Source organism: Tachyglossus aculeatus, chromosome 22, assembly GCF_015852505.1.
Source record: "Tachyglossus aculeatus isolate mTacAcu1 chromosome 22, mTacAcu1.pri, whole genome shotgun sequence".
Taxonomy (NCBI): domain Eukaryota; kingdom Metazoa; phylum Chordata; class Mammalia; order Monotremata; family Tachyglossidae; genus Tachyglossus; species Tachyglossus aculeatus.
The window spans coordinates 36,708,299-36,731,642 of record NC_052087.1 but is presented as its reverse complement, the minus strand read 5'-3'; the positions used below and the strand labels follow the sequence as shown (position 1 = coordinate 36,731,642).

General features: G+C 45.8%; 1 protein-coding gene across 1 annotated transcript in view; it reads right to left on the bottom strand.

The window, feature by feature from the left end:
* Positions 1 to 23,344, bottom strand: part of BEST1 (bestrophin 1) — a 43,585-nt gene that overhangs the window by 15,547 nt on the left and 4,694 nt on the right. The window contains exons 2-5 of the mRNA XM_038765341.1: positions 22,584 to 22,678; positions 15,887 to 16,120; positions 5,743 to 5,897; positions 4,139 to 4,216 (exon numbers count right to left, since the gene is read on the bottom strand). Coding sequence (XP_038621269.1) covers positions 4,139 to 4,216; positions 5,743 to 5,897; positions 15,887 to 16,120; positions 22,584 to 22,678 — 562 coding nt within the window. The remainder of the gene's footprint in view (positions 1 to 4,138; positions 4,217 to 5,742; positions 5,898 to 15,886; positions 16,121 to 22,583; positions 22,679 to 23,344) is intronic.

The window sequence follows — 23,344 nt, the reverse complement described above, 5'->3', positions numbered from 1 at the left end:
TTACCGTGTGCAGAGCACTGTACTAAGCGCTTGGGAAGTACAAGTCAGTTCCTCTCCTCTAGACTGTAAGCTCACTGTGGGCAGGGAATACCTCTGTTTTATTATTTTGTACTCTCCCAAACGCTTAGTACAGTGCTCTGCACACGGTAAGCGCTCAATAAATACCACTGACCTACTGCCCTGCAGCATGGTGTAGTGGATGGAGGGTGGGCCTAAGAGTCAGGAGGTCAAGGGTTCTAATCCCTGCTCCGCCATTTGTCTGCTGTGTGACCTTGGGCAAGTCACTTAACTGTTCTGGGTCTCAGTTACCTCTTCTGTAAAAGGGGGGTTAAGACTGTGAGCCTCCCGTGGGGCAACCTGATCACCTTGTAATCTTCCCAAGCGCTTAGAACAGTGCTTTGCACATAGTAAGTGCTTAATAAATGCCATTATTATTATTATTATTTCTTTATTTCTGTTGGTGTTCTGTCTCCCCCTCACCGTGCGAGCTCACTGCGGGCAGGGAATTTGTCTGGTAATTGTTCTATTGTACTCTTCCAAATTATTATATCTGTCATTTATTTATTTCTATCGGTGTTCTGTTTCCCCCTCACTGTGCGAGCTCACTGTGGGAAGGGAAGTTGTCCGGTAATTGTTCAATTATACTTTCCCAAATGATTATATCTGTCATATTTATTTATTTCTATTGGAGTCCTGTCCCGCCTTCACTGTGCGAGCTCACTGTGGGCAGGGAAGTTGTCCAGTGATTGTTCAATTGTACTTTCCCAAATTATTATATCTGTCATTTATTTATTTCTATTGGAGTCCTGTCCCCCCTTCACTGTGCGAGCTCACTGTGGGCAGGGAATTTGTCTGCTAATTGTTCTATTGTACTCTCCCAAATTATTATATCTGATATTTATTTATTTCTATCGGTGTCCTGTCCCCACCTCACTGTGAGCTCACTGTGGGCAGGGAATGTGTCCGGTAATTGTTCCACTGAACTCTCCCAAATTATTATATCCGTCATTTATTTATTTCTATTGGTGTTCTGTCTCCCCTCATTGTGCGAGCTCACTGTGGGCAGGGAATTTGTCCATTAATTGTTCTACTGTACTCTCCCAAATTATTATATCTGTCATTTATTTATTTCTATCGGTGTTCTGTTTCCCCCTCACTGTGCGAGCTCACTGTGGGCTGGGAATTTGTCCGATAATTTTTCAATTGTACTTTCCCAAATTATGATATCTGTCATTTATTTATTTCTATTGGAGTCCTGTCCCCCTTTCACTGTGAGAGCTCACTGTGGGCGGGGAATGTGTCTGGTAATTGTTCTATTGTACTCTCCCAAATTATGATATCTGTCATTTATTTATTTCTGTTGGTGTTCTGTCTCCCCCTCGTGTGAGCTCACTGTGGGCAGGGAATTTGTCCGGTAATTGTTCTATTGTACTCTCCCAAATTATTATATCTGTCATTTATTTATTTCTATCGGTGTTCTGTTTCCCCCTCACTGTGCGAGCTCACTGTGGGCAGGGAAGTTGTCCGGTAATTGTTCAATTGTACTTTCCCAAATGATTATATCTGTCATTTATTTATTTCTATTGGAGTCCTGTCCCGCCTTCACTGTGCGAGCTCACTGTGGGCAGGGAATTTGTCCGATAATTGTTCAATTGTACTTTCCCAAATTATTATATCTGTCATTTATTTACTTCTATTGGAGTCCTGTCCCCCCTTCACTGTGCGAGCTCACTGTGGGCAGGGAATATGTCCGGTAATTGTTCTATTGTACTCTCCCAAATTATTATATCTGTCATTTATTTATTTCTACTGGTGTTCTGTCTCCCCTTCATTGTGCGAGCTCACTGTGGGCAGGGAATTTGTCTGGTAATTGTTCTTTTGTACTCTCCCAAATTATTATATCTGTCATTAATTTATTTCTATTGGTGTTCTGTCTCCCACTCAATGTGCGAGCTCACTGTGGGCAGGGAATTTGTCTGTTAATTGTTTTATTGTACTCTCCCAAATTATTATGTCTGTCATTTATTTATTTCTATGGGTGTCCTGTTCCCCCGTCACTATGCGAGCTCACTGTGGGCAGGGAATTTGTCCATTAATTGTTCTACTGTACTCTCCCAAATTATTATATCTGTCATTTATTTATTTCTATCGGTGTTCTGTTTCCCCCTCACTGTGCGAGCTCACTGTGGGCTGGGAATTTGTCCGATAATTTTTCAATTGTACTTTCCCAAATTATGATATCTGTCATTTATTTATTTCTATTGGAGTCCTGTCCCCCTTTCACTGTGAGAGCTCACTGTGGGCGGGGAATGTGTCTGGTAATTGTTCTATTGTACTCTCCCAAATTATGATATCTGTCATTTATTTATTTCTGTTGGTGTTCTGTCTCCCCCTCGTGTGAGCTCACTGTGGGCAGGGAATTTGTCCGGTAATTGTTCTATTGTACTCTCCCAAATTATTATATCTGTCATTTATTTATTTCTATCGGTGTTCTGTTTCCCCCTCACTGTGCGAGCTCACTGTGGGCAGGGAAGTTGTCCGGTAATTGTTCAATTGTACTTTCCCAAATGATTATATCTGTCATTTATTTATTTCTATTGGAATCCTGTCCCGCCTTCACTGTGCGAGCTCACTGTGGGCAGGGAATTTGTCCGATAATTGTTCAATTGTACTTTCCCAAATTATTATATCTGTCATTTATTTATTTCTATTGGAGTCCTGTCCCCCCTTCACTGTGCGAGCTCACTGTGGGCAGGGAATATGTCCGGTAATTGTTCTATTGTACTCTCCCAAATTATTATATCTGTCATTTATTTATTTCTACTGGTGTTCTGTCTCCCCTTCATTGTGCGAGCTCACTGTGGGCAGGGAATTTGTCTGGTAATTGTTCTTTTGTACTCTCCCAAATTATTATATCTGTCATTAATTTATTTCTATTGGTGTTCTGTCTCCCACTCAATGTGCGAGCTCACTGTGGGCTGGGAATTTGTCCGATAATTTTTCAATTGTACTTTCCCAAATTATGATATCTGTCATTTATTTATTTCTATTGGAGTCCTGTCCCCCCTTCACTGTGCGAGCTCACTGTGGGCAGGGAATGTGTCCGGTAATTGTTCTATTGTACTCTCCCAAATTATGATATCTGTCATTTATTTATTTCTGTTGGTGTTCTGTCTCCCCCTCGTGTGAGCTCACTGTGGGCAGGGAATTTGTCCGGTAATTGTTCTATTGTACTCTCCCAAATTATTATATCTGTCATTTATTTATTTCTATCGGTGTTCTGTTTCCCCCTCACTGTGCGAGCTCACTGTGGGCAGGGAATTTGTCCGGTAATTGTTCAATTGTACTTTCCCTAATTATTATATCTGTCATTTATTTATTTGTATTGGAGTCCTGTCCCCCCTTCACTGTGCGAGCTCACTGTGGGCAGGGAATTTGTCCGTTAATTGTTCTATTGTCTTCTCCCAAATAATTATATCTGTCATTTATTTATTTCTACTGGTGTCCTGTCGCCCCCTCACTGTGCGAGCTAACTGTGGGCAGGGAATTTGTCCATTAATTGTTTTATTGTACTCTCCCAAATTATTATATCTGTCATTTATTTATTTCTATTGGTGTTCGTCTCCCCCACACTGTGCAAGCTCACTGTGGGCAGGGAATTTGTCTGTTAATTGTTTTATTGTACTCTCCCAAATTATTATATCTGTCATTTATTTATTTCTATGGGTGTCCTGTTCCCCCGTCATTATGCAAGCTCACTGTGGGCAGGGAATTTGTCCGGCAGTTGTTCTATTGTACTCTCCCAAATTATTATATCTGTCATTTATTTATTTCTATTGGTGTCCTGTCCCCCCCTCACTGTATGAGCTCACTGTGGGCAGGGAATTTGTCTGCTAATTATTCCATTGTACTCTCCCAAATTATTATATCTGTCATTTCTTTCTTTCTATCGGTGTCCTGTCCCCCCCTCACTGTGCGAGCTCACTGTGGGCAGGGAAGTTGTCCGGTAACTGTTCTAGTGTACTCTCCCAAGCACTTAGTACAGTGCTTTGCACATAGTAAAGGCTCAATAAATCCAATCAAATGAAGGGATGAATGAAAGAATGAAGCAGGGTTCTCCCTGGCTTGCTGGTCTCACCTGTGTGTAGACCAGCGGTACACTGATCCAGTCGTAGCCATACAGCCGCCCATATTGGGAGCGTAAGTTGTTCAGCTCCTAGAGGAGAGCACAAAGCGGAAAAAACGGGAAACACACTTTCCATCCTCAGGCCTCCTGCACCCCACCCTCTCCTCTAGGGCCCCTGCTCCCCAGAATCCAGTGAGGTTTTCAGGAGAAAGGACACTTTGGGAATGCACTGCCTACTTGCTCACCTCCCTCATTCAAAGGCAAAGTCTACTTGTTTTATTCTGCTGTCTGTCCCCCCCTTCTAGACTGTGAGCCAGTTGTTGGGTAGGGACCGTCCCTATCGGTCGCCAGATTGTTCTTTCCAAGCGCTTAGTCCAGTGCTCTGCACACAGTAAGCGCTCAATAAATACAATTGAATGAATGGTCTTAATCGTATGAAGACGGACCCCAGTTTGGCAAATGGACTGGGACGTCCAATGCTGGCGTAGGGGATAGACCGCAGGTCCGGGAATTCATTCATTCATTCAATCAATCGTATTTATTGAGCGCTTACTGTGTGCAGAGCATTGGACTAGGCGCTTGGGAAGTACAAGTTGGCAATATATATATATATATATACATATATATATATACACATACATATATGGCAACACATATATTCCTACCCAACAGTGGGAATCAGAAGGTCCTGGGTTCTAATCCCAGCTCCACCACTTGTCTGCTGCGTGACCTTGGGCAAGTCACTTCACTTCTCTGGGCCTCAGTTGCTTCATCTGTAAGATGGGGATGGAGACTGTGAGCCCCAGGTGGGACAGTACAGTGCCAAGTGCTTAGTACAGTGCTCCGCGCACAGCAAGCGCTCAATAGACTGTGCTCAATAGACTGCGAGCCCACTGTGGGGTAGGGACTGTCTCTATATGTTGCCAATTTGTACTTCCCAAGCGCTTGGTCCAGTGCTCTGCACACAGTAAGCGCTCAATAAAAGAAGCAGTGTGGCTCAGTGGAGAAGAGCTCGGGCTTTGGAGTCGGAGGTCATGGGTTCAAACCTCGGCTCCGCCAATTGTCAGCTGGGTGACTTTGGGCAAGCCACTTCACTTCTCTGGGCCTCAGTTACCTCATCCGTAAAATGGGGATTGAGACTGTGAGCCCCATGTGGGACAACCTGATCACCTTGTAACCTCCCCAGCGCTTAGAACAGTGCTTTGCACATAGTAAGCGCTTAATAAATACCATAATAATAATAATTATTATTATTATTAATAAATACGATTGATGATGATGATGATGAATAAATATGATTGATTGATTGATTGATTGACAGGGACCGTGTCCACCCTGATTTGCTTATATCCACCCCCGCGCTTAGTACAGTGCCTGGCCCGTAGTAAGCGCTTAACAACTACCGTAATTATTATTATTAGTCATCATCATCAATCATCAATCGTATTCATTGAGCGCTTACTATGTGCAGAGCACTGGACTAAGCGCTTGGGAAGGACAAATTGGCAACATAGCCACCAAGAAGTGCTCGTTGTGTTGTCGACCAAAGGGATCCCTCCAGTCCGTCCCTCTGGGACTGTCCAGGCCCTCCGAAGCCCACCGCCTCCAGAACTCACGCTCAGGATGCCCTGGAGCATGACGCTGTCCCGGATCCGGCCCTCCCTTCGAGCCTTCGCTGCCAGATTGGCAAACCACACGCAGGGGACCCAGAACTTGTTGTGCGGGGAGTCGAGCCCCTCGAACCGCTTGTGCTCCTCTGGGGTCATGAGGCCTGAGGAGAGGAGAAGCAGAGGGAAGCAGCATGGCCTCGTGGCACCAATACAGGCTTGGGGGCCTAAATCCTGGTTCTCCACTTGTCAGCTGTGTGACCTTGGCCAAGTCACTTGGCTTCCCTGTGCCTCCGTTACCTCATTTATAAAATGGGGGTTAAGACTGTGAGCCCCGTGTGGGACAGGGACTGTGTCCAGGAGGCCTTCCCAGACTGAGCCCCTTCCTTCCTCTCCCCCTCGTCCCCTTCTCCATCCCCCCATCTTACCTCCTTCCCTTCCCCATAGCACCTGTATACATGTATATATGGTTGTACATATTTACTACTCTATTTATTTATTTATTTATTTTACTTGTACATTTCTATCCTATTTTATTTTGTTGGTATGTTTGGTTCTGTTCTCTGTCTCCCCCTTTTAGACTGTGAGCCCACTGTTGGGTAGGGACTGTCTCTATGTGTTGCCAATTTGTACTTCCCAAGCGCTTAGTACAGTGCTCTGCACATAGTAAGCGCTCAATAAATACGATTGATTGATTGATTGATTGATTATATATGGTATATATGCATATATGTTTGTACATATTTTTTTTTTACTCTATTTATTTTATTTGTACATATCTTCCCAGACTGAGCCCCTTCCTTCCTCTCCCCCTCGTCCCCCTCTCCATCCCCACCATCTTACCTCCTTCCCTTCCCCACAGCACCTGTATATATGTATATATGTTTGTACATATTTATTACTCTATTTATTTTACTTGTACATATCTATTCTATTTATTTTATTTTGTTAGTATATTTGGTTTTGTTCTCTGTCTCCCCCTTTTAGACTGTGAGCCCACTGTTGGGTAGGGACTGTCTCTATGTGTTGCCAATTTGTACTTCCCAAGCGCTTAGTACAGTGCTCTGCACATAGTAAGCGCTCAATAAATACGATTGATGATGATGATGATGATGATGATGAAGAGAGGACAAGGTTGGTTAAACTGAGAGCAGGAATCTCTGGATCAAAGTCCTTGCTGGAATCTCCCTCCCAAAGAGGAATTTCCCCTGAGGGGTCTTTGGCCTATTGCTAATATTAATACTACTAATTCAATTCATTCAACCGTATTTATTGAGCGCTTACTGTGTGCAGAGCACTGTACAAAGCGCTTGGGAAGTACAAGTTGGCAACATAAATACTAATAATAGTGTGGTATCTTTTAAGTACTTACTATGTGCTTACTAGATACTATGTGCTTACTATGTGCTTACTTAGAGAAGCAGCATGGCTCAGTGGAAAGAACACGGGCTTTGGAGTCAGAGGTCAGGGGTTCGAATCCCGGCTCCGCCACAAGTCTGCTGTGTGACCTTGGGCAAGTCACTTAACTTCTCTGAGCCTCAGTTACCTCCTCTGTAAAAATGGGAATTAAGACTGTGAGCCCCACGTGGGACAACTTGATCACATTGTATCCCCCCCAGTGCTTAGAACAGTGCTTTGCACATAGTAAGCGCTTAACAAATGCCATTATTATTACTATTATTACTATGAAGAAGCAGCGTGGCTCATTGGATAGAGCCCGGGCTTTGGAGTCAGAGTTCATGGGTTCAAATCCCGGCTCCACCAATTGTCAGCTGTGTGACTTTGGGCAAGCCACTTCACTTCTCTGGGCCTCAGTTCCCTCATCTGTAAAATGGGGATTAAGACTGTGAGCCCCCCGTGGGACAACCTGCTCACCTTGTAAACTCCCTGGTGCTTAGAACAGTGCTTTGCACATAGTAAGCGCTTAATAAATGCCATTATTATTATTATTGTTATTATTATTATTATTATTATTATGTGCCAGGCACTGTATTAAGTGCTGGGGTAGATATAAGCAAATCAAGTTGGACACAGTCCCTGTCCCATATGGGGCTCACAGTCTCAATCCCCATTTTAGAAATGAGGTAACTGAGGCCCAGAGAAGTGAAGTGACTTGCCCCAGATCACAAAGCAGTCACACAGCAGACGAGTGGTGGAGCCGGGACTAGAACCCATGACCTTCTGACTTATCGTTCTGGGTGCCCACCTAGCGTGGCTCAGTGGAAAGAGCCCGGGCTTTGGAGTCAGAGGTCATGGGTTCGAATCCCGGCTCCGCCACCTGTCTGCTGTGTGGCCTTGGGCAAGTCACTTAACTTCTCTGAGCCTCAGTTACCTCATCTGTAAAATGGGGATTAAGACTGTGAGCCCCACGTGGGACAACCTGATCACTTTGTATCCCCCCCAAGCACTTAGAACAGTGCTTTGCACATAATAAGCGCTTAATAAATGCCATCATTATTATTATTATTATGTGCCAGGCACTGTATTAAGCGCTGGGGTGGCTAAAAGCAAATCAAGTTGGACACAGTCCCTGTCCCATATGGGGCTCACAGTCTCAATCCCCATTTTAGAAATGAGGTAACTGAGGCCCAGAGAAGTGAAGTGACTTGCCCCAGATCACAAAGCAGTCACACAGCAGACGAGTGGTGGAGCCGGGACTAGAACCCATGACCTTCTGACTTCTCATTCTGGGTGCCCACCTAGCGTGGCTCAGTGGAAAGAGCCCGGGCTTTGGAGTCAGAGGTCATGGGTTCGAATCCCGGCTCCACCACATGTCTGCTGTGTGGCCTTGGGCAAGTCACTTAACTTCTCTGAGCTTCAGTTACCTCATCTGTAAAATGGGGATTAAGACTGTGAGCCCCACGTGGGACAACCTGATCACCTTGTATCCCCCCCCACCGCTTAAAACAGTGCTTTGCACATAGTAAGCGCTTAACAAATGCCAATATTATTATTATTATTATTATTATTATTATTATTATTATTATTATTACCCCCTGGAACCAAAACAGCAGTGGCACTTCACAGCACGAGGTGGTTCCGGGAGAAAGGACGTAGTTTGTTTGCCTTGGAAAACTGCCGGATCTCTTTGGTCAAGAGTTGTTTGCTGGAACTGTTTATGTTGGTGTTTTTTGCTGGGGGAGAAGGGCAATTTAAGTTTTCCGTCCCGGGTCTGGCAGCGGTTTCCCAGTCGCACCAGGTGGCCCCTTGTAGTCAGAAGCCAAGGCCCAACTGAAAGACATCCTCAACAACAGCGTGACTCAGTGGAAAGAGCCCGGGCTTTGGAGTCAGAGGTCATGGGTTCAAATCCTGGCTCCCCCACTTGTCAGCTGTGTGATTTGGGGCAAGTCACTTCGCTTCTCTGCGCCTCAGTTGCCTCATCTGTCAAACGGGGATGAAGACTGTGAGCCCCCCACTAGTGACAACTGGAAGTTTCAACACATTTGTAGTGGACGGAGAGAAGATTGAAATAGTTGACAATTTTTCTGTCCTGGGATCGGTAATCAATAATAAAGGAACTAACAGCCAAGTAATACGCCGAAGATTAATATTAGGAAGACTAGCTATGAAGAGCCTGGAAAAAGTCATGATACCTCCCCATCTGTGTCTTTAGGCTTTGACTCATCTTTTAAGGGCTTCCATTGTCTGTAAACTGTTGCCTAGAGTGTAGTGACAACCTGATCACCTTGTAACCTCCCCAGCGCTTAGAACAGTGCTTCGCACACAGTAAGCGCTTAATAAATGCTATCATTATTATCCTACTGAGAGCTCACTGCCTCCAGGAGGGCAGAGAACGCGTCTATTGGACTCCGTTGCATTGTACTCTCCCAAGCGTACAGTGCTCTGCACACAGTAAGCGCTCAATAAATACCATTGATTGATTCAGTACTATTAGAGAAGCAGCGCGGCTTAGTGGAAAGAGCCCGGGCTTTGGAGTCGGAGGTCATCGGTTTGAATCCCGGCTCCACCACTTGTCAGCTGTGTGACTTTGGGCAAGTCACTTGCCTTCTCTGTGCCTCAGTTACCTCATCTGTAAAATGGGGACTAAGACTGTGAGCCCCACGTGAGACAACCTGATAACCTTGTATCTATCCCAGCACTTAGAACAGTGCTTTGTACATAGTAAGTGCTTAACAAATACAGCAGCGTGGCTCAGTGGAAAGAGCCCGGGCTTTGGAGTCAGAGGTCATGGGTTCAAACCCCGGCTCCACCAATTGTCAGCTGTGTGACTCTGGGCAAGTCACTTAACTTCTCTGTGCCTCAGTTACCTCATCTGTAAAATGGGGATTAAGACTGCGAGCCCCCTGAAGGACAACCTGATCACCTGGTAAATAAATAAAAAAAAAAAAGATGGCATTTTTTAAGTGCTTACTATGTGCAAAGCACTGTACTAAGCGCTGGGGAGGTTACAAGGTGATCAGATTGTCCCATGGGGGGGCTCACAGTCTTAATCCCCATTTTACAGATGCGGTAACTGAGGCCCAGAGAAGTGAAGTGACTTGCCCAAAGTCACACAGCTGACAATTGGTGGAGCCGGGATTTGAACCCATGACCTCTGACCCCAGCGCGTAGAACAGTGCTTTGCACGTAGTAAGTGCTTAATAAATGCCATTATTATTATTATTATTAAATACCATTATTATCATTATTATTATTACTATCAGCCACATGATGGCGCCACAACACTCCCTACAGGAACTTTGAGGTTGATGATGCTTTTTGGGCAGATTTCTTGCTCTGATTTAATAATAATAATAATAACAATGGTATTTGTTAAGCGCTTACTATGTGCCGAGCACTGTTCTAAGCGCTGGGGGAAATACAGGGTGATCAGGTTGTCCCACATGGGGCTCCCAGTCTTCATCCCCATTTTCCAGATGAGGGAACTGAGGCCCAGAGAAGTGAAATGACTTGCCCAAAGCCACACAGCTGACAATTGGTGGAGCCGGGATTTGAACCCATGACCTCTGACCCCAGCGCGTAGAACAGTGCTTTGCACGTAGTAAGTGCTTAATAAATGCCATTATTATTATTATTAAATACCATTATTATCATTATTATTATTACTATCAGCCACATGATGGCGCCACAACACTCCCTACAGGAACTTTGAGGTTGATGATGCCTTTTGGGCAGATTTCTTGCTCTGATTTAATAATAATAACAATGGTACTTGTTAAGCGCTTACTATGTGCCGAGCACTGTTCTAAGCGCTGGGGGAAATACAAGGTGATCAGGTTGTCCCACATGGGGCTCCCAGTCTTCATCCCCATTTTACAGATGAGGGAACTGAGGCCCAGAGAAGTGAAATGACTTGCCCAAAGCCACACAGCTGACAATTGGTGGAGCCGGGATTTGAACCCATGACCTCTGACCCCAGCGCGTAGAACAGTGCTTTGCACGTAGTAAGTGCTTAATAAATGCCATTATTATTATTATTAAATACCATTATTATCATTATTATTATTACTATCAGCCACATGATGGCGCCACAACACTCCCTACAGGAACTTTGAGGTTGATGATGCCTTTTGGGCAGATTTCTTGCTCTGATTTAATAATAATAATAATAACAATGGTACTTGTTAAGTGCTTATTATGTGCCGAGCACTGTTCTAAGCGCTGGGGGAAATACAAGGTGATCAGGTTGTCCCACATGGGGCTCCCAGTCTTCATCCCTATTTTCCAGATGAGGGAACTGAGGCCCAGAGAAGTGAAGTGACTTGCCCAAAGTCACACAGCTGGTCAGTGGCGGAGCCGGGATTAGAACCCACAACCTCTGCCTCCCAAGCCCGGGCCCTTTCCACTAGGCCACGCTGCTTCTCTAATTCCTTCATGAAAGGAGGTCAGGGCCCATAGGAAAGTTCAAGCGCTTAGTCCAGTGCTCTGCACACAGTAAGTGCTCAATAAATACGATTGAATGAATGAATGAAAGGGCAGAGGGTTGGACCTCCCACCTCCTGTCACCCTCCCCAGACTCTGGCTTCACCCTCTCTGCTCTTCAGGCACCAGCATAGATATAATAATATTATTCTATTTATTTTATTTTGTTAATATGTTTTGTTTTGTCGTCTGTCTCCCTCTTCTAGACTGTGAGCCCGCTGTTGGGTCGGGACCGTCTCTAGATGTTGCCAACTTGTACTTCCCTAGCGCTTAGTACAGTGCTCTGCACACAGTAAGTGCTCAGTAAATACGATTGATTGAATGAATGAATGAATGAATGAATGAATGAATGAAGTAACAATAATAATTATTATTGTATGCTTAGAGAAGCAGCGTGGCTCAGTGGAAATAGCCCGGGCTTTGGAGTCAGAGGTCATGGGTTCAAATCTCAGCTCCGCCAATTGCCAGCTGTGTGACTTTGGGCAAGTCACTTAACTTCTCTGTGCCTCAGTTCCCTCATCTGGAAAATGGGGGTGAAGACTGTGAGCCCCCCGTGGGACAACCTGATCACCTTGTAACCTCCCCAGCGCTTAGAACAGTGCTATGCACATAGTAAGAGCTTAATAAATGCCATTGTTATTTTATTATTATTTATTATTTTTAATAATGATAATAACTGTGGATTCTGTTAAGCACTTGCTATGTGCCAGGCACTGCACTAAGCCCCAGCGTGGATATAAGCAAATTGGGTTGGACACAGTCTCAATCCCCATTTTACAGATGAGGCGCAGAGAAGTAAAGTGACTTGCCCAAGGTCACACAGCTGGCAAGTGGGGAAGCAGCGTGGCTCAGTGGAAAGAGCGCGGGCTTGGGAGTCAGAGGTCATGGGTTCGAATCCCGGCTCCACCACTTGTCAGCTGTGTGACCTTGGGCAAGCTACTTCACTTCTCTGTGCCTCAGTTACCTCAACTGTAAAATGGGGATGAAGACTGTGACCCCCAAGTGGGATAACCTGATCACCTTGTAACCTCCCCAGCGCTTAGAACAGTGCTTTGCACAAAGTAAGCGCTTAACAAATACCACCATTATAATTATTATTAAGTGGAAGAGCCAGGATTAGAACCCATAACTCCCAGGCCTGTGCTCTATTTACCTCGCCTTTAGGGCGGGGAGACTGGGGAAGCAGCATGGCCTAGTGGCTAGAGCACGGGCTTCGGAGTCAGCCTGGGCTCTAATCCCAGCTCTGCCACTTATCTGCTGTGCGACCTTGGGCAAGTCATTTCACTTCTCTGTGCCTCAGTTAACTCATCTGTAAAATGGGGATTAAGACTGTGAGCCCTGTGTGGGACAGGGACTGTAACTAACCCATTACCTTGTATCTACCCCAGCTCTTAGTACGGTGCCTGGCACCTAATAAGCAGCGTGGCTCAGTGGAAAAAAGCAAAGACTTTGGAGTTCAGATTCCGGCTCCGCCAGTTGTCAGCTGTGTGATTTTGGGCAAGTCACTTCAGTTCTCGGGGCCTCAGTTCCCTCATCTGAAAAATGGGGATTAAGACTGTGAGCCCCCTGTGGGACAACCTGATCACCTTGTTACCTCCCCAGCGCTTAGAAAAGTGCTTGGCACATATTAAGCGCTTAACAAATACCATTATTATTATTATTATTATTATTATTATCTGGAAAATGGGGATTAAGACTGTGAGCCCCCTGTGGGACAACCTGATCACCTTGTTACCTCCTCAGCGCTTAGAACAGTGCTTTGCACATAGTAAGCGTTTAACAAATACCGTCATTATTATTATTATTATTATTATCTGGAAAATGGAGATTAAGACTGTGAGCCCCCTGTGGGACAACCTGATCACCTTGTAACCTCCCCAGCGCTTAGAACAGTGCTTTGCACATAGTAAGCGCTTAACAAATACCATCATTATTATTATTATTATCTGGAAAATGGGGATTAAGACTGTGAGCCCCCTGTGGGACAACCTGATCACCTTGTAACCTCCCCAGCGCTTAGAACAGTGCTTTGCACATAGTAAGCGCTTAACAAATACCATCATTATTATTATTATTATCTGGAAAATGGGGATTAAGACTGTGAGCCCCCAGTGGGACAACCTGATCACCTTGTTACCTCCCCAGTGCTTAGAAAAGTGCTTTGCACATAGTAAGCGCTTAACAAATACCATTATTATTATTATTATTATTATTATTATTATCTGGAAAATGGGGATTAACACTGTGAGCCCCCGTGGGACAACCTGATCACCTTGTAACCTTCCCAATGCTTATAAGAGTGCTTTGCACATAGTAAGCGCTTAACAAATACCATCATTATTATTATTATTATTATTATCTGGAAAATGGGGATAAAGACTGTGAGCCCCCGTGGGACAACCTGATCACCTTGTTACCTCCCCAGCGCTTAGAACAGTGCTTTGCACATAGTAAGCACTTAACAGATACCATTATTATTATTATTATTATTATTATCTGGAAAATGGGGATTAAGACTGTGAGCCCCCTGTGGGACCACCTGATCACCTTGTAACCTCCCCAGCGCTTAGAACAGTGCTTTGCACATAGTAAGCGTTTAACAAATACCATCATTATTATTATTATTATTATCTGGAAAATGGGGATTAAGACTGTGAGCCCCTTGTGGGACAACCTGATCACCTTGTTACCTCCCCAGCACTTAGAACAGTGCTTTGCACATAGTAAGCGCTTAACAAATACCATCATCATTATTATTATTATTATTATTATTATTATTATTATTATTTGGAAAATGGGGATTAAGACTGCGAGCCCTCTGTGGGACAACCTGATCACTTTGTTACCTCCCCAGCACTTAGAACAGCGCTTTGCACATAGTAAGCGCTTAACAAATACCATCATTATTATTATTATTATTACCTGGAAAATGGGGATTAAGACTGTGAGCCCTCTGTGGGACAACCTGATCACCTTGTAACCTCCCCAACACTTTGGACATAGTAAGCGCTTAATAACTGCCATTATTATTATTATGATTACTTAACAAATACCAAAGTTATTATTATTGTTATTAACAACAACAACAATAATAATGATAATAAGGCTTAGTGGAGGAAGCAGGATTATGGGAGGGACAAGACTAGGAGAATCCCAAGCGACATCTATTTATTTTATTTTGTTAGTATGTTTGGTTTTGTTCTCTGTCTCCCCCTTTTAGACTGTGAGCCCAACGTTGGGTAGGGACTGTCTCTCTATGTTGCCAATTTGTCCTTCCCAAGCGCTTAGTACAGTGCTCTGCACATAGTAAGCGCTCAATAAATACGATTGATGAGGATGATGATGACATCTGTCAATCAAGCAGCTAGCTGGGGCACCAGGGGCAGGCTCGGAAGACCCAAATTATGGGAAGAAACACTGGAGCCAAGAAGGACTTCAGATTCAGGGGTTTCCCCCCTAGAATGGAAGCGCGCTGGGGGCAGGGAACATGTCCGTCGTATCGTCCTCTCCCGAGCGTAGGCCTCGGAGCAGGAGGATCAATCAATCGTATTTATTGAGCGCTTACTGTGTGCAGAGCACTGGACTAAGCGCTTGGGAAGTCCAAGTTGGCAACATCTAGAGACGGTCCCTACCCAACAGTGGGCTCATATACAGGTGCTGTGGGGAGGGGAAGGAGGTAGGGTGGGGGGATAGGGAGGAGGAGAGGAAAAAGGGGGCTCAGTGTGGGAATCAATCAATCAATCGATCGTATTTATTGAGTGCTTACTGTGTGCAGAGCACTGGACTAAGCGCTTGGGAAGTCCAAGTTGGCAACATCTAGAGACGGTCCCTACCCAACAGTGGGCTCCTATACAGGTGCTGTGGGGAGGGGAAGGAGGTAGGGTGGGGGGATAGGGAGGAGGAGAGGAAAAAGGGGGCTCAGTGTGGGAATCAATCAATCAATCAATCGTATTTATTGAGCGCTTACTGTGTGCAGAGCACTGGACTAAGCGCTTGGGAAGTACAAGTTGGCAACATATAGAGATGGTCCCTACCCAACAGCGGGCTCACAGTCTAAGAGGGGGAGACAGAGAACAAAACCAAACGTACTAACAAAATAAAATAAATAGAATAGATATGGACAAGTCAAATAAATAGAGTAATAAATCTGTACAAACATATATACAGGTGCTGTGGGGAAGGGAAGGAGGTAAGATGGGGGGGATGGAGAGGGGGACGAGGGGGAGAGGATGGGTCCCCTCCAGACGCGGCCCTCTCCCCCTGGGCTCACCCGCGCGGACCATGTGGCCGGTGGTTGGGAAGCGCTTGTAGACGGCGGTGCTGACGGAGCGCAGGATGAGCAGGCCGCCCAGGTTGGCATAGCGCATCAGGGTGCGGCGTAGCAACCGCCCGTATTCGTCCTCGCCCTCCACGCTGATGGACACCAGGTTCATCAGCCGGTCGGGCCACGGGATGCTCTGGTACTGGCCCCACCAGCGAGAGACCACCAGTGTCACGTAGAAACCTGGGGGGTGGGGGGGCAGAGGCTGTTAGCTTTTTTTTGTCTTTTTTGCGTTTGTTAAGTGCTTACTAGGTGCGAAGCACTGGGGGACATAATAATAATAATAATAATGATGACATTTATTAAGCGCTTACTATGTGCAAAGCACTGTTCTAAGCGCTGGGGAGGTTACAAGGTGATTAGGTTGTCCCATGGGGGGGCTCACAGTCTTCATCCCCATTTTACAGATGAGGTCGCTGAGGCACAGGGAAGCTAAGTGACTTGCCCAAAGTCACACAGCTGACAATTGGCGGAGCTGAGATTTGAACCCATAATAATAATAATAATAATAATAATAATAATAATAATAATAATGGCATTTATTAAGTGCTTACTATGTGCAAAGCACTGTTCTAAGTGCTGGGGAGGTTACAAGGTGATTAGGCTGTCCCATGGGGGGGCTCACAGTCTTCATCCCCATTTTACAGATGAGGTCGCCGAGGCACAGGGAAGCTAAGTGACTTGCCCAAAGTCACACAGCTGACAATTGGCGGAGCTGCTATTTGAACCCATAATAATAATAATAATAATGGCATTTATTAAACGCTTACTATGTGCAAAGCACTGTTCTAAGCGCTGGGGAGGTTACAAGGTGATCAGGTTGTCCCACTGGGGGCTCACAGTCTGAATCCCCATTTTACAGATGAGGTAACTGAGGCACAGGGAAGCTAAGTGACTTGCCCAAAGTCACACAGCTGACAATTGGCGGAGCTGAGATTTGAACCCGTGACCTCTGACTCCAAAGCCCAGGCTTTTCCCACTGAGCCACGCTGCTTCCCTATAAGGCGATATAAGGCGATCAGGTTGTCCCACAGGGGGCTCACAGTCTTCATCCCCATTCTGCAGATGAGGGAACTGAGGCTCAGAGAAGTGAAGGGATTTGCCCCAGGTCACACAGCTGACAAGTGGCGGAGTGGGGATTAGAACTCATGACCTCTGGCTCCCAAGCCCGGGCTCTTTCCACTGAGCCACGCTGCTTCTCTAGCTTGGCCAGCTCTGTGTGGCACTTACTCTATTTATTTATTACCCTATTTATTTATTTTACTTGTACATATCTGTTCTATTTATTTTATTTTGTTAGTATGTTTGGTTTTGTTCTCTATCTCCCCCTTATAGACTGTGAGCCCACTGTTGGGTAGGGACTGTCTCTATATGTTGCCAGCTTGTACTTCCCAAGCGCTTAGTACAGTGCTCTGCACACAGTAAGCGCTCAATAAATACGATTGATTGATTGATTGATTGACTGGGGTGGAGGGGCCCTGGGAGCCCAATTAATCATACTTATTGTGGGCAGGGACTATGTCTGTTCATTGTTGTACTCTCCCAAGCACTGAGTACGATGCTATAATAATAATAATAATTAAGGTATTTGCTAAGTGCTTGCTAAGTGCCAAGCACTCACAGTAAGCGTTTAATAATACAATTGAATGAATTAATTTACTATAACGATGGTATTTGTTAAGCGCTTACTATGTGCGAAGCACTGTTCTACACGCTGGGGGGATACAAGGTGATCAGGTTGTTCCACGTGGGGCTCACAGCTTAATCCCCATTTTACAGATAAGGGAACTGAGGCAACAGAGACGTTAAGTGGCTTGCTCAAGGTCACACAGCTGACAAGTGGCAGAGCCGGGATTAGAACCCATAATAATAATATAATAATAATAATGATGACATTTGTTAAGCGCTTACTATGTGCAAAGCACTGTTCTAAGCGCTGGGGAGGATACAAGGTGATCAGGTTGTCCCATGTGGGGCTCACAGTCTTCATCCCCATTTTACAGATGAGGTAACTGAGGCCCAGAGAAGTTAAGTGACGCCCAAAGTCACACAGCTGACAATTGGCGGAGCTGGGATTTGAACCCATGACCTTTGACTTCCAAGCCCGCGCTCTTTCCAATGAGCCCCACTGCTTCTCTATTGAGCACTCTTATTGAGTGCTTACTGTGTGCAGAGCCTAAGGGCTTGGGAGAGTAATAATTATAGTTATGGCACTTGTAAATGCGTACTATGTGCCAAAGACTGTTCTAAGCACTGGGGGAGATACAAGCTAATCGGGTTGGACACGGTCCCTGTCCCACATGGTGCTCACAGTCTTAATCCCCATTTTGCAGATGAGGTAACTGAGGTCCAGAGAAGTGAAGTGATTTGCCCGAGGTCACACAGCAGACACGTGGTGGAGCCGGGATTAGAACCCTAATGCTTCTGACTCCCAGCCCTGTGCCCTATCCAGAATATAAAATAACAGAGTTGGTGGATCCATTCCTTGCCCACAATGAGCTTACAGTCTAGCCCAAATTGTATAGGCTTCTCAACAGCCAAACCCTGCCCTCTCCCTGACTTTCCCATCACTGTAGATACCACTACCGTCCTTCTCGTCTCACAAGCCCACAACCTTGATGTCATCCTCGACTCTGCTCTCTCGTTCACCCCTCGCTTCCAATCCATCACCAAAACCTGCCAGTCTCACCTCTGCAACATCTCCAAGATCCGCCCTTTCCTCTCCATCCAAACCGCTACCCTGCTCGTTCAATCTCTCATCCTATCCCGACTGGATTACTGCATCAGCCTCCTCTCCGATCTCCCGTCCTCCTGTCTCTGCCCACTTCAGTCTATACTTCATGCTGCTGCCCGGATCATCTTTGTCCAGAAACGCTCTGGGCATGTTACTCCCCTCCTCAAAAATCTCCAGTGGCTACCAGTCAACCTACACATCAGGCAGAAACTCCTCACCCTGGGCTTCAAGGCTGTCCATCACCTCGCCCCCTCCTACCTCACCTCCTTTCTCTCCTTCTCCAGCCCAGCCCGCGCCCTCCGCTCCTCTGCCGCTAATCTCCTCACCGTGCCTCGTTCTCGCCCGTCAATCAATCAATCGGTCATATTTATTAAGCGCTTACTATGTGGAGAGCACTGTACTAAGCGCTTGGGAAATACAAATTGGCAACATATACAGACAGTCCCTACCCAACAGTGGGCTCGTCCCTCCGTCGACCCCCGGCCCACATCCTCCCCCTGGCCTGGAATGCCCTCCTTCCACACATCCTCCAAGCTAGCTCTCCTCCTCCCTTCAAAGCCCTACTGAGCGCTCACCTCCTCCTGGAGGCCTTCCCACACTGAGCCCCCTCCTTCCTCTCCCCCTCCCCACCCCCCCACCCTACCTCCTTCCCCTCCCCGCAGCCCCTGTATATATGTTTGTACAAATGTATTACTCTATCTATTTTACTTGTACATATTTACTATTCTATTTATTTTATTTTGTTAATGATGTACATCTAGCTTTACTTCTATTTAATCTGATGACTTGACACCTGTTCACATGTTTTGTCTTGTTGTCTGTCTCCCCCTTCTAGACTGGGAGCCCATTGTTGGGTAGGGACCGTCTCTCTATGTTCCCATCTTGTACTTCCTAAACGCTTAGTCCAGTGCTCTGCACACAGTAAGTGCTCAATAAATACGATTGAATGAATGAATGAACAGCTGGGCTCTTGATAAACCACCACGAGAGCAGATTGTACCCAAGTCCTGGGCTGCAGCCCCTATCTGTAATTTCTTTTACTGTCTGTTTTCCACTGTAGACTATAATCTCCTTGTGGGCAGGGATCATATCTACCAAGTTTATTGTATCGTCCCCTCCCAAGTGTTTAGGACAGTGCTCTGCACTGGCTGGCTAATGGCTCAAGGGTCAAGTGGCAGCCACAGAAGCAGCTTGGCCTAGAGGAAAAAACTCGGGTGCCCAAGAGTCAGCAGAAGCAGCGTGGCTCAGTGGAAAGAGCCCGGGCTTTGGAGTCAGAGGTCACGGGTTCAAATCCCGGCTCTGCCACTTATCAGCTGTGTGACTTTGGGCAAATCACTTCACTTCTCTGGGCCCCAGTTTCCGCATCTGTAAAATGGGGATGAAGACTGTGAGCCCCCCGTGGGACAGCCTTATCACCTTGTACCCTCCCCAGCGCTTAGAACAGTGCTTTGCACATAGTAAGCGCTTAATAAATGCCGTTACAACAAGAGTCAGGGGAACTGGGCTCTAATCCCAGCTCTGCCACTTACCTGTTGCATGACTTCGGGCAAGTCCCTTCGCTTTTCTGATCTCAGTTTCCTCTTCTGTAAAATGGGGACTCAAACCCGGTTTTCCCCTCCTCTGGACTGTGTGGTTCAGGGACTGTGTCCGAGCTTCTCAATCAACCAGTAGTATTTATTGAGTGCTTACTGTGTGCAGAGCATTGTCCTAAACACTTGGGAGGGGACGACACAATAAAGTTGGTAGATATGATCCCTGCCCACAAGGAGATTATAGTCTACAGTGGAAGACAGACAGTAAAATAAATTACAGATAGGGGCCGCGGCCCAGGACTTGGGTACAATCTCTCTCGTGGTGGTTTATCAAGTCACTTGTCCTCTCTGTGCCTCAGTTTCCAGTTCTTGATGAATGAGATCGAACCACAAATGTAGAATCCTGGGGTGGGTCACTTCACTCAGCTCCTTTCTCCATCACTGAACTACCCTAGCATTGTCCTTGTCCCATATTGGGATTGTGTCATATTGTTTCACCTTTCCTTTTGTCTCTGTTGCCAATCCCCTCTTCGGCCTTTATCCTTCTGTTATCATACCCTGGGAGGCCAGGGACTGTGTCATTCATTCAATTCATTCAATCGTATTTATTGAGCGCTTACTGTGTGCAGACTTATCTATTTTTTTTCCCAGTGCTTAGTACAGTACTTTTCACACAGTATGTGCTTAATAAATATCGTTACTACAATAACAACAACAACTGCTACACTAGATGGTAAGCTCGATAGGGGCAGGGAATCTGTCCGCTAAATCTCGCTTAGTACAATATTTGGCACAAAGTAAGTGCTCAGTAAAATTATTGATTGGCTGATTGATTGATTACTACCACTGCAGCTACCGCTGCTGAAGCAGCGTGGCTCAGTGGAAAGAGCCCGGGTTTGGAAAGAGCCCCCTTTTAGACTGCGAGCCCACTGTTGGGTAGGGACTGTCTCTATATGTTGCCAACTTGTACTTCCCAAGCGCTTAGTCCAGTGCTCTGCACACAGTAAGCGCTCAATAAATACGATTGATTGATTGATTGATTGATTGGGAGTCAGAGGTCGTGGGTTCTAGACTGTGAGCCCACGTTGGGTAGGAACCGTCTCTATATGTTGCCAACTTGTACTTCCCAAGCACTTAGTCCAGTGCTCTGCACACAGTAAGCGCTCAATCAATACGATTGAATGAAAAGTGGGTTCTAATCCCGACTCCGCCACGTGTCTGCTGTGTGACCTTGGGCAAGTCACTTCACTTCTCTGAGCCTCAGTTCCCTCATCTGTAAAGTGGGGATTAAGACTGTGAGCCCCACATGGGACAACCTGATCATCTTGTATCCCCCCCAGCGCTTAGAACAGTGCTTCACAAATAGTAAGCACTTAACAAATGCCATTATTATTATTATTATTATTATTACCACTCCTCCAGAGGAGACCCACAGCCTTTCTTAGTGCCATAATAATGCCATTATTATTATTATTATTATTATTATTATTATTATTATTATTATTATTACCACTCCTCCAGAGGAGACCCACAGCCTTTCTTAGTGCCATAATAATGCCATTATTATTATTATTATTACCACTCCTCCAGAGGAGACCCACAGCCTTTCTTAGTGCCATAATAATGCCATTATTATTATTATTATTATTATTATTATTATTATTACCACTCCTCCAGAGGAGACCCACAGCCTTTCTTAGTGCCATAATAATGCCATTATTATTATTATTATTGTTATTATTATTACTACTACTACCACTCCTCCAGAGGAGACCCACAGCCTTTCTTAGTGCCTAAACGCTTAGAGCAGTGCTTTGCACACAGTAAGTGCTCAATAAATATGATTGAATAAGTGAAGGCCCCTTAGAGGCTGGTCTCCTCTACACCTCTCCTGTCACAGTTTGAGCTCTCTCCATCTGACTCTAAGCCCGGAGGAAAAAGAAAACACATACACATACACAAAATGCACACACACACACTCCACCCTCACCCTCTAGCTGCCTTTTTGGATCCCAAATTCCTGTCCCAGACACTGCTGGAACAATTAGGGCCTGAGACTTCTGCTCAGCGTCTTGTGGAGACTGTGTCTGCTCTGATCATTTTTTATCTACCCCAGCGCTTAGTACACATTGGCACATAGTTTGCAGTCCCTCTAGACTATAAACTCATTGTGGGCAAGGAATATGTCTATTTATTATTATATTGTACTCTCCCAAGTCTTCCCTCACCCTAGGAAAATGTCCTCAGAGCCCAGGGCCCCACTCCTGGGGGACAGGGAACCATCTAAACCAGAAGTTGGGGGGGCAGCCACACTGTCCTAACCCTTGGATAGTGGGGGGCAGTTGGGCAGAAAGAACCCCCCCCAAAAAGAGCCCCTTACCCAGCACAAAGGAGACAGGGATGAGCTCGGCGTAGTTGTTGCAGTAGAGTGACAGCTTCTCGAACAGGAGCCTCTGACTGTCATTGAGGAACAGTCTGGAGTGACAAACAGACAATCAATCAATCATATTTATTGAGCGCTTACTGTGTGCAGAGCACTGGACTAAAGCGCTTGGGAAGGACAAGTTGGCAACATATAGAGGCAGTCCCTACCCAACAGTGGGCTCACAGTCTAAAAGGGGGAGACGGAGAACAAAACCAAACATACTAACAAAATAAAATAAATAGAATAGATATGTACAAGTAAAATAAATAAGTAAATAAATAGAGTAATAAATATGTACAAACATATATACATATATACAGGTGCTGTGGGGAAGGGAAGGAGGTAAGATGGGGGGACGGAGAGGGGGACGAGGGGGAGAGGAAGGAAGGGGCTCAGTCTGGGAAGGCCTCCTGGAGGAGGTGAGCTCTCAGGAGGGCCTTGAAGGGAGGAAGACAGCTAGCTTGGCAGAGGGGCAGAGGGAGGGCATTCCAGGCCCGGGGGATGACGTGGGCCGGGGGTCGATGGCAGGACAGGCGAGAACGAGGCCTAACGGTGAGGAGATTAGCGGCAGAGGAGAACCCCACCTTGGGAAACTTTCGCCCACGAGAGCAGGATGGGAGAATCAGCATGGAAAATAGCAGCATGGCATCCCACTCTCCTCCTCCTCATCCCCCCCGCACTACCTCCTTCCCCTCCCCACAGCACCTGTATATATG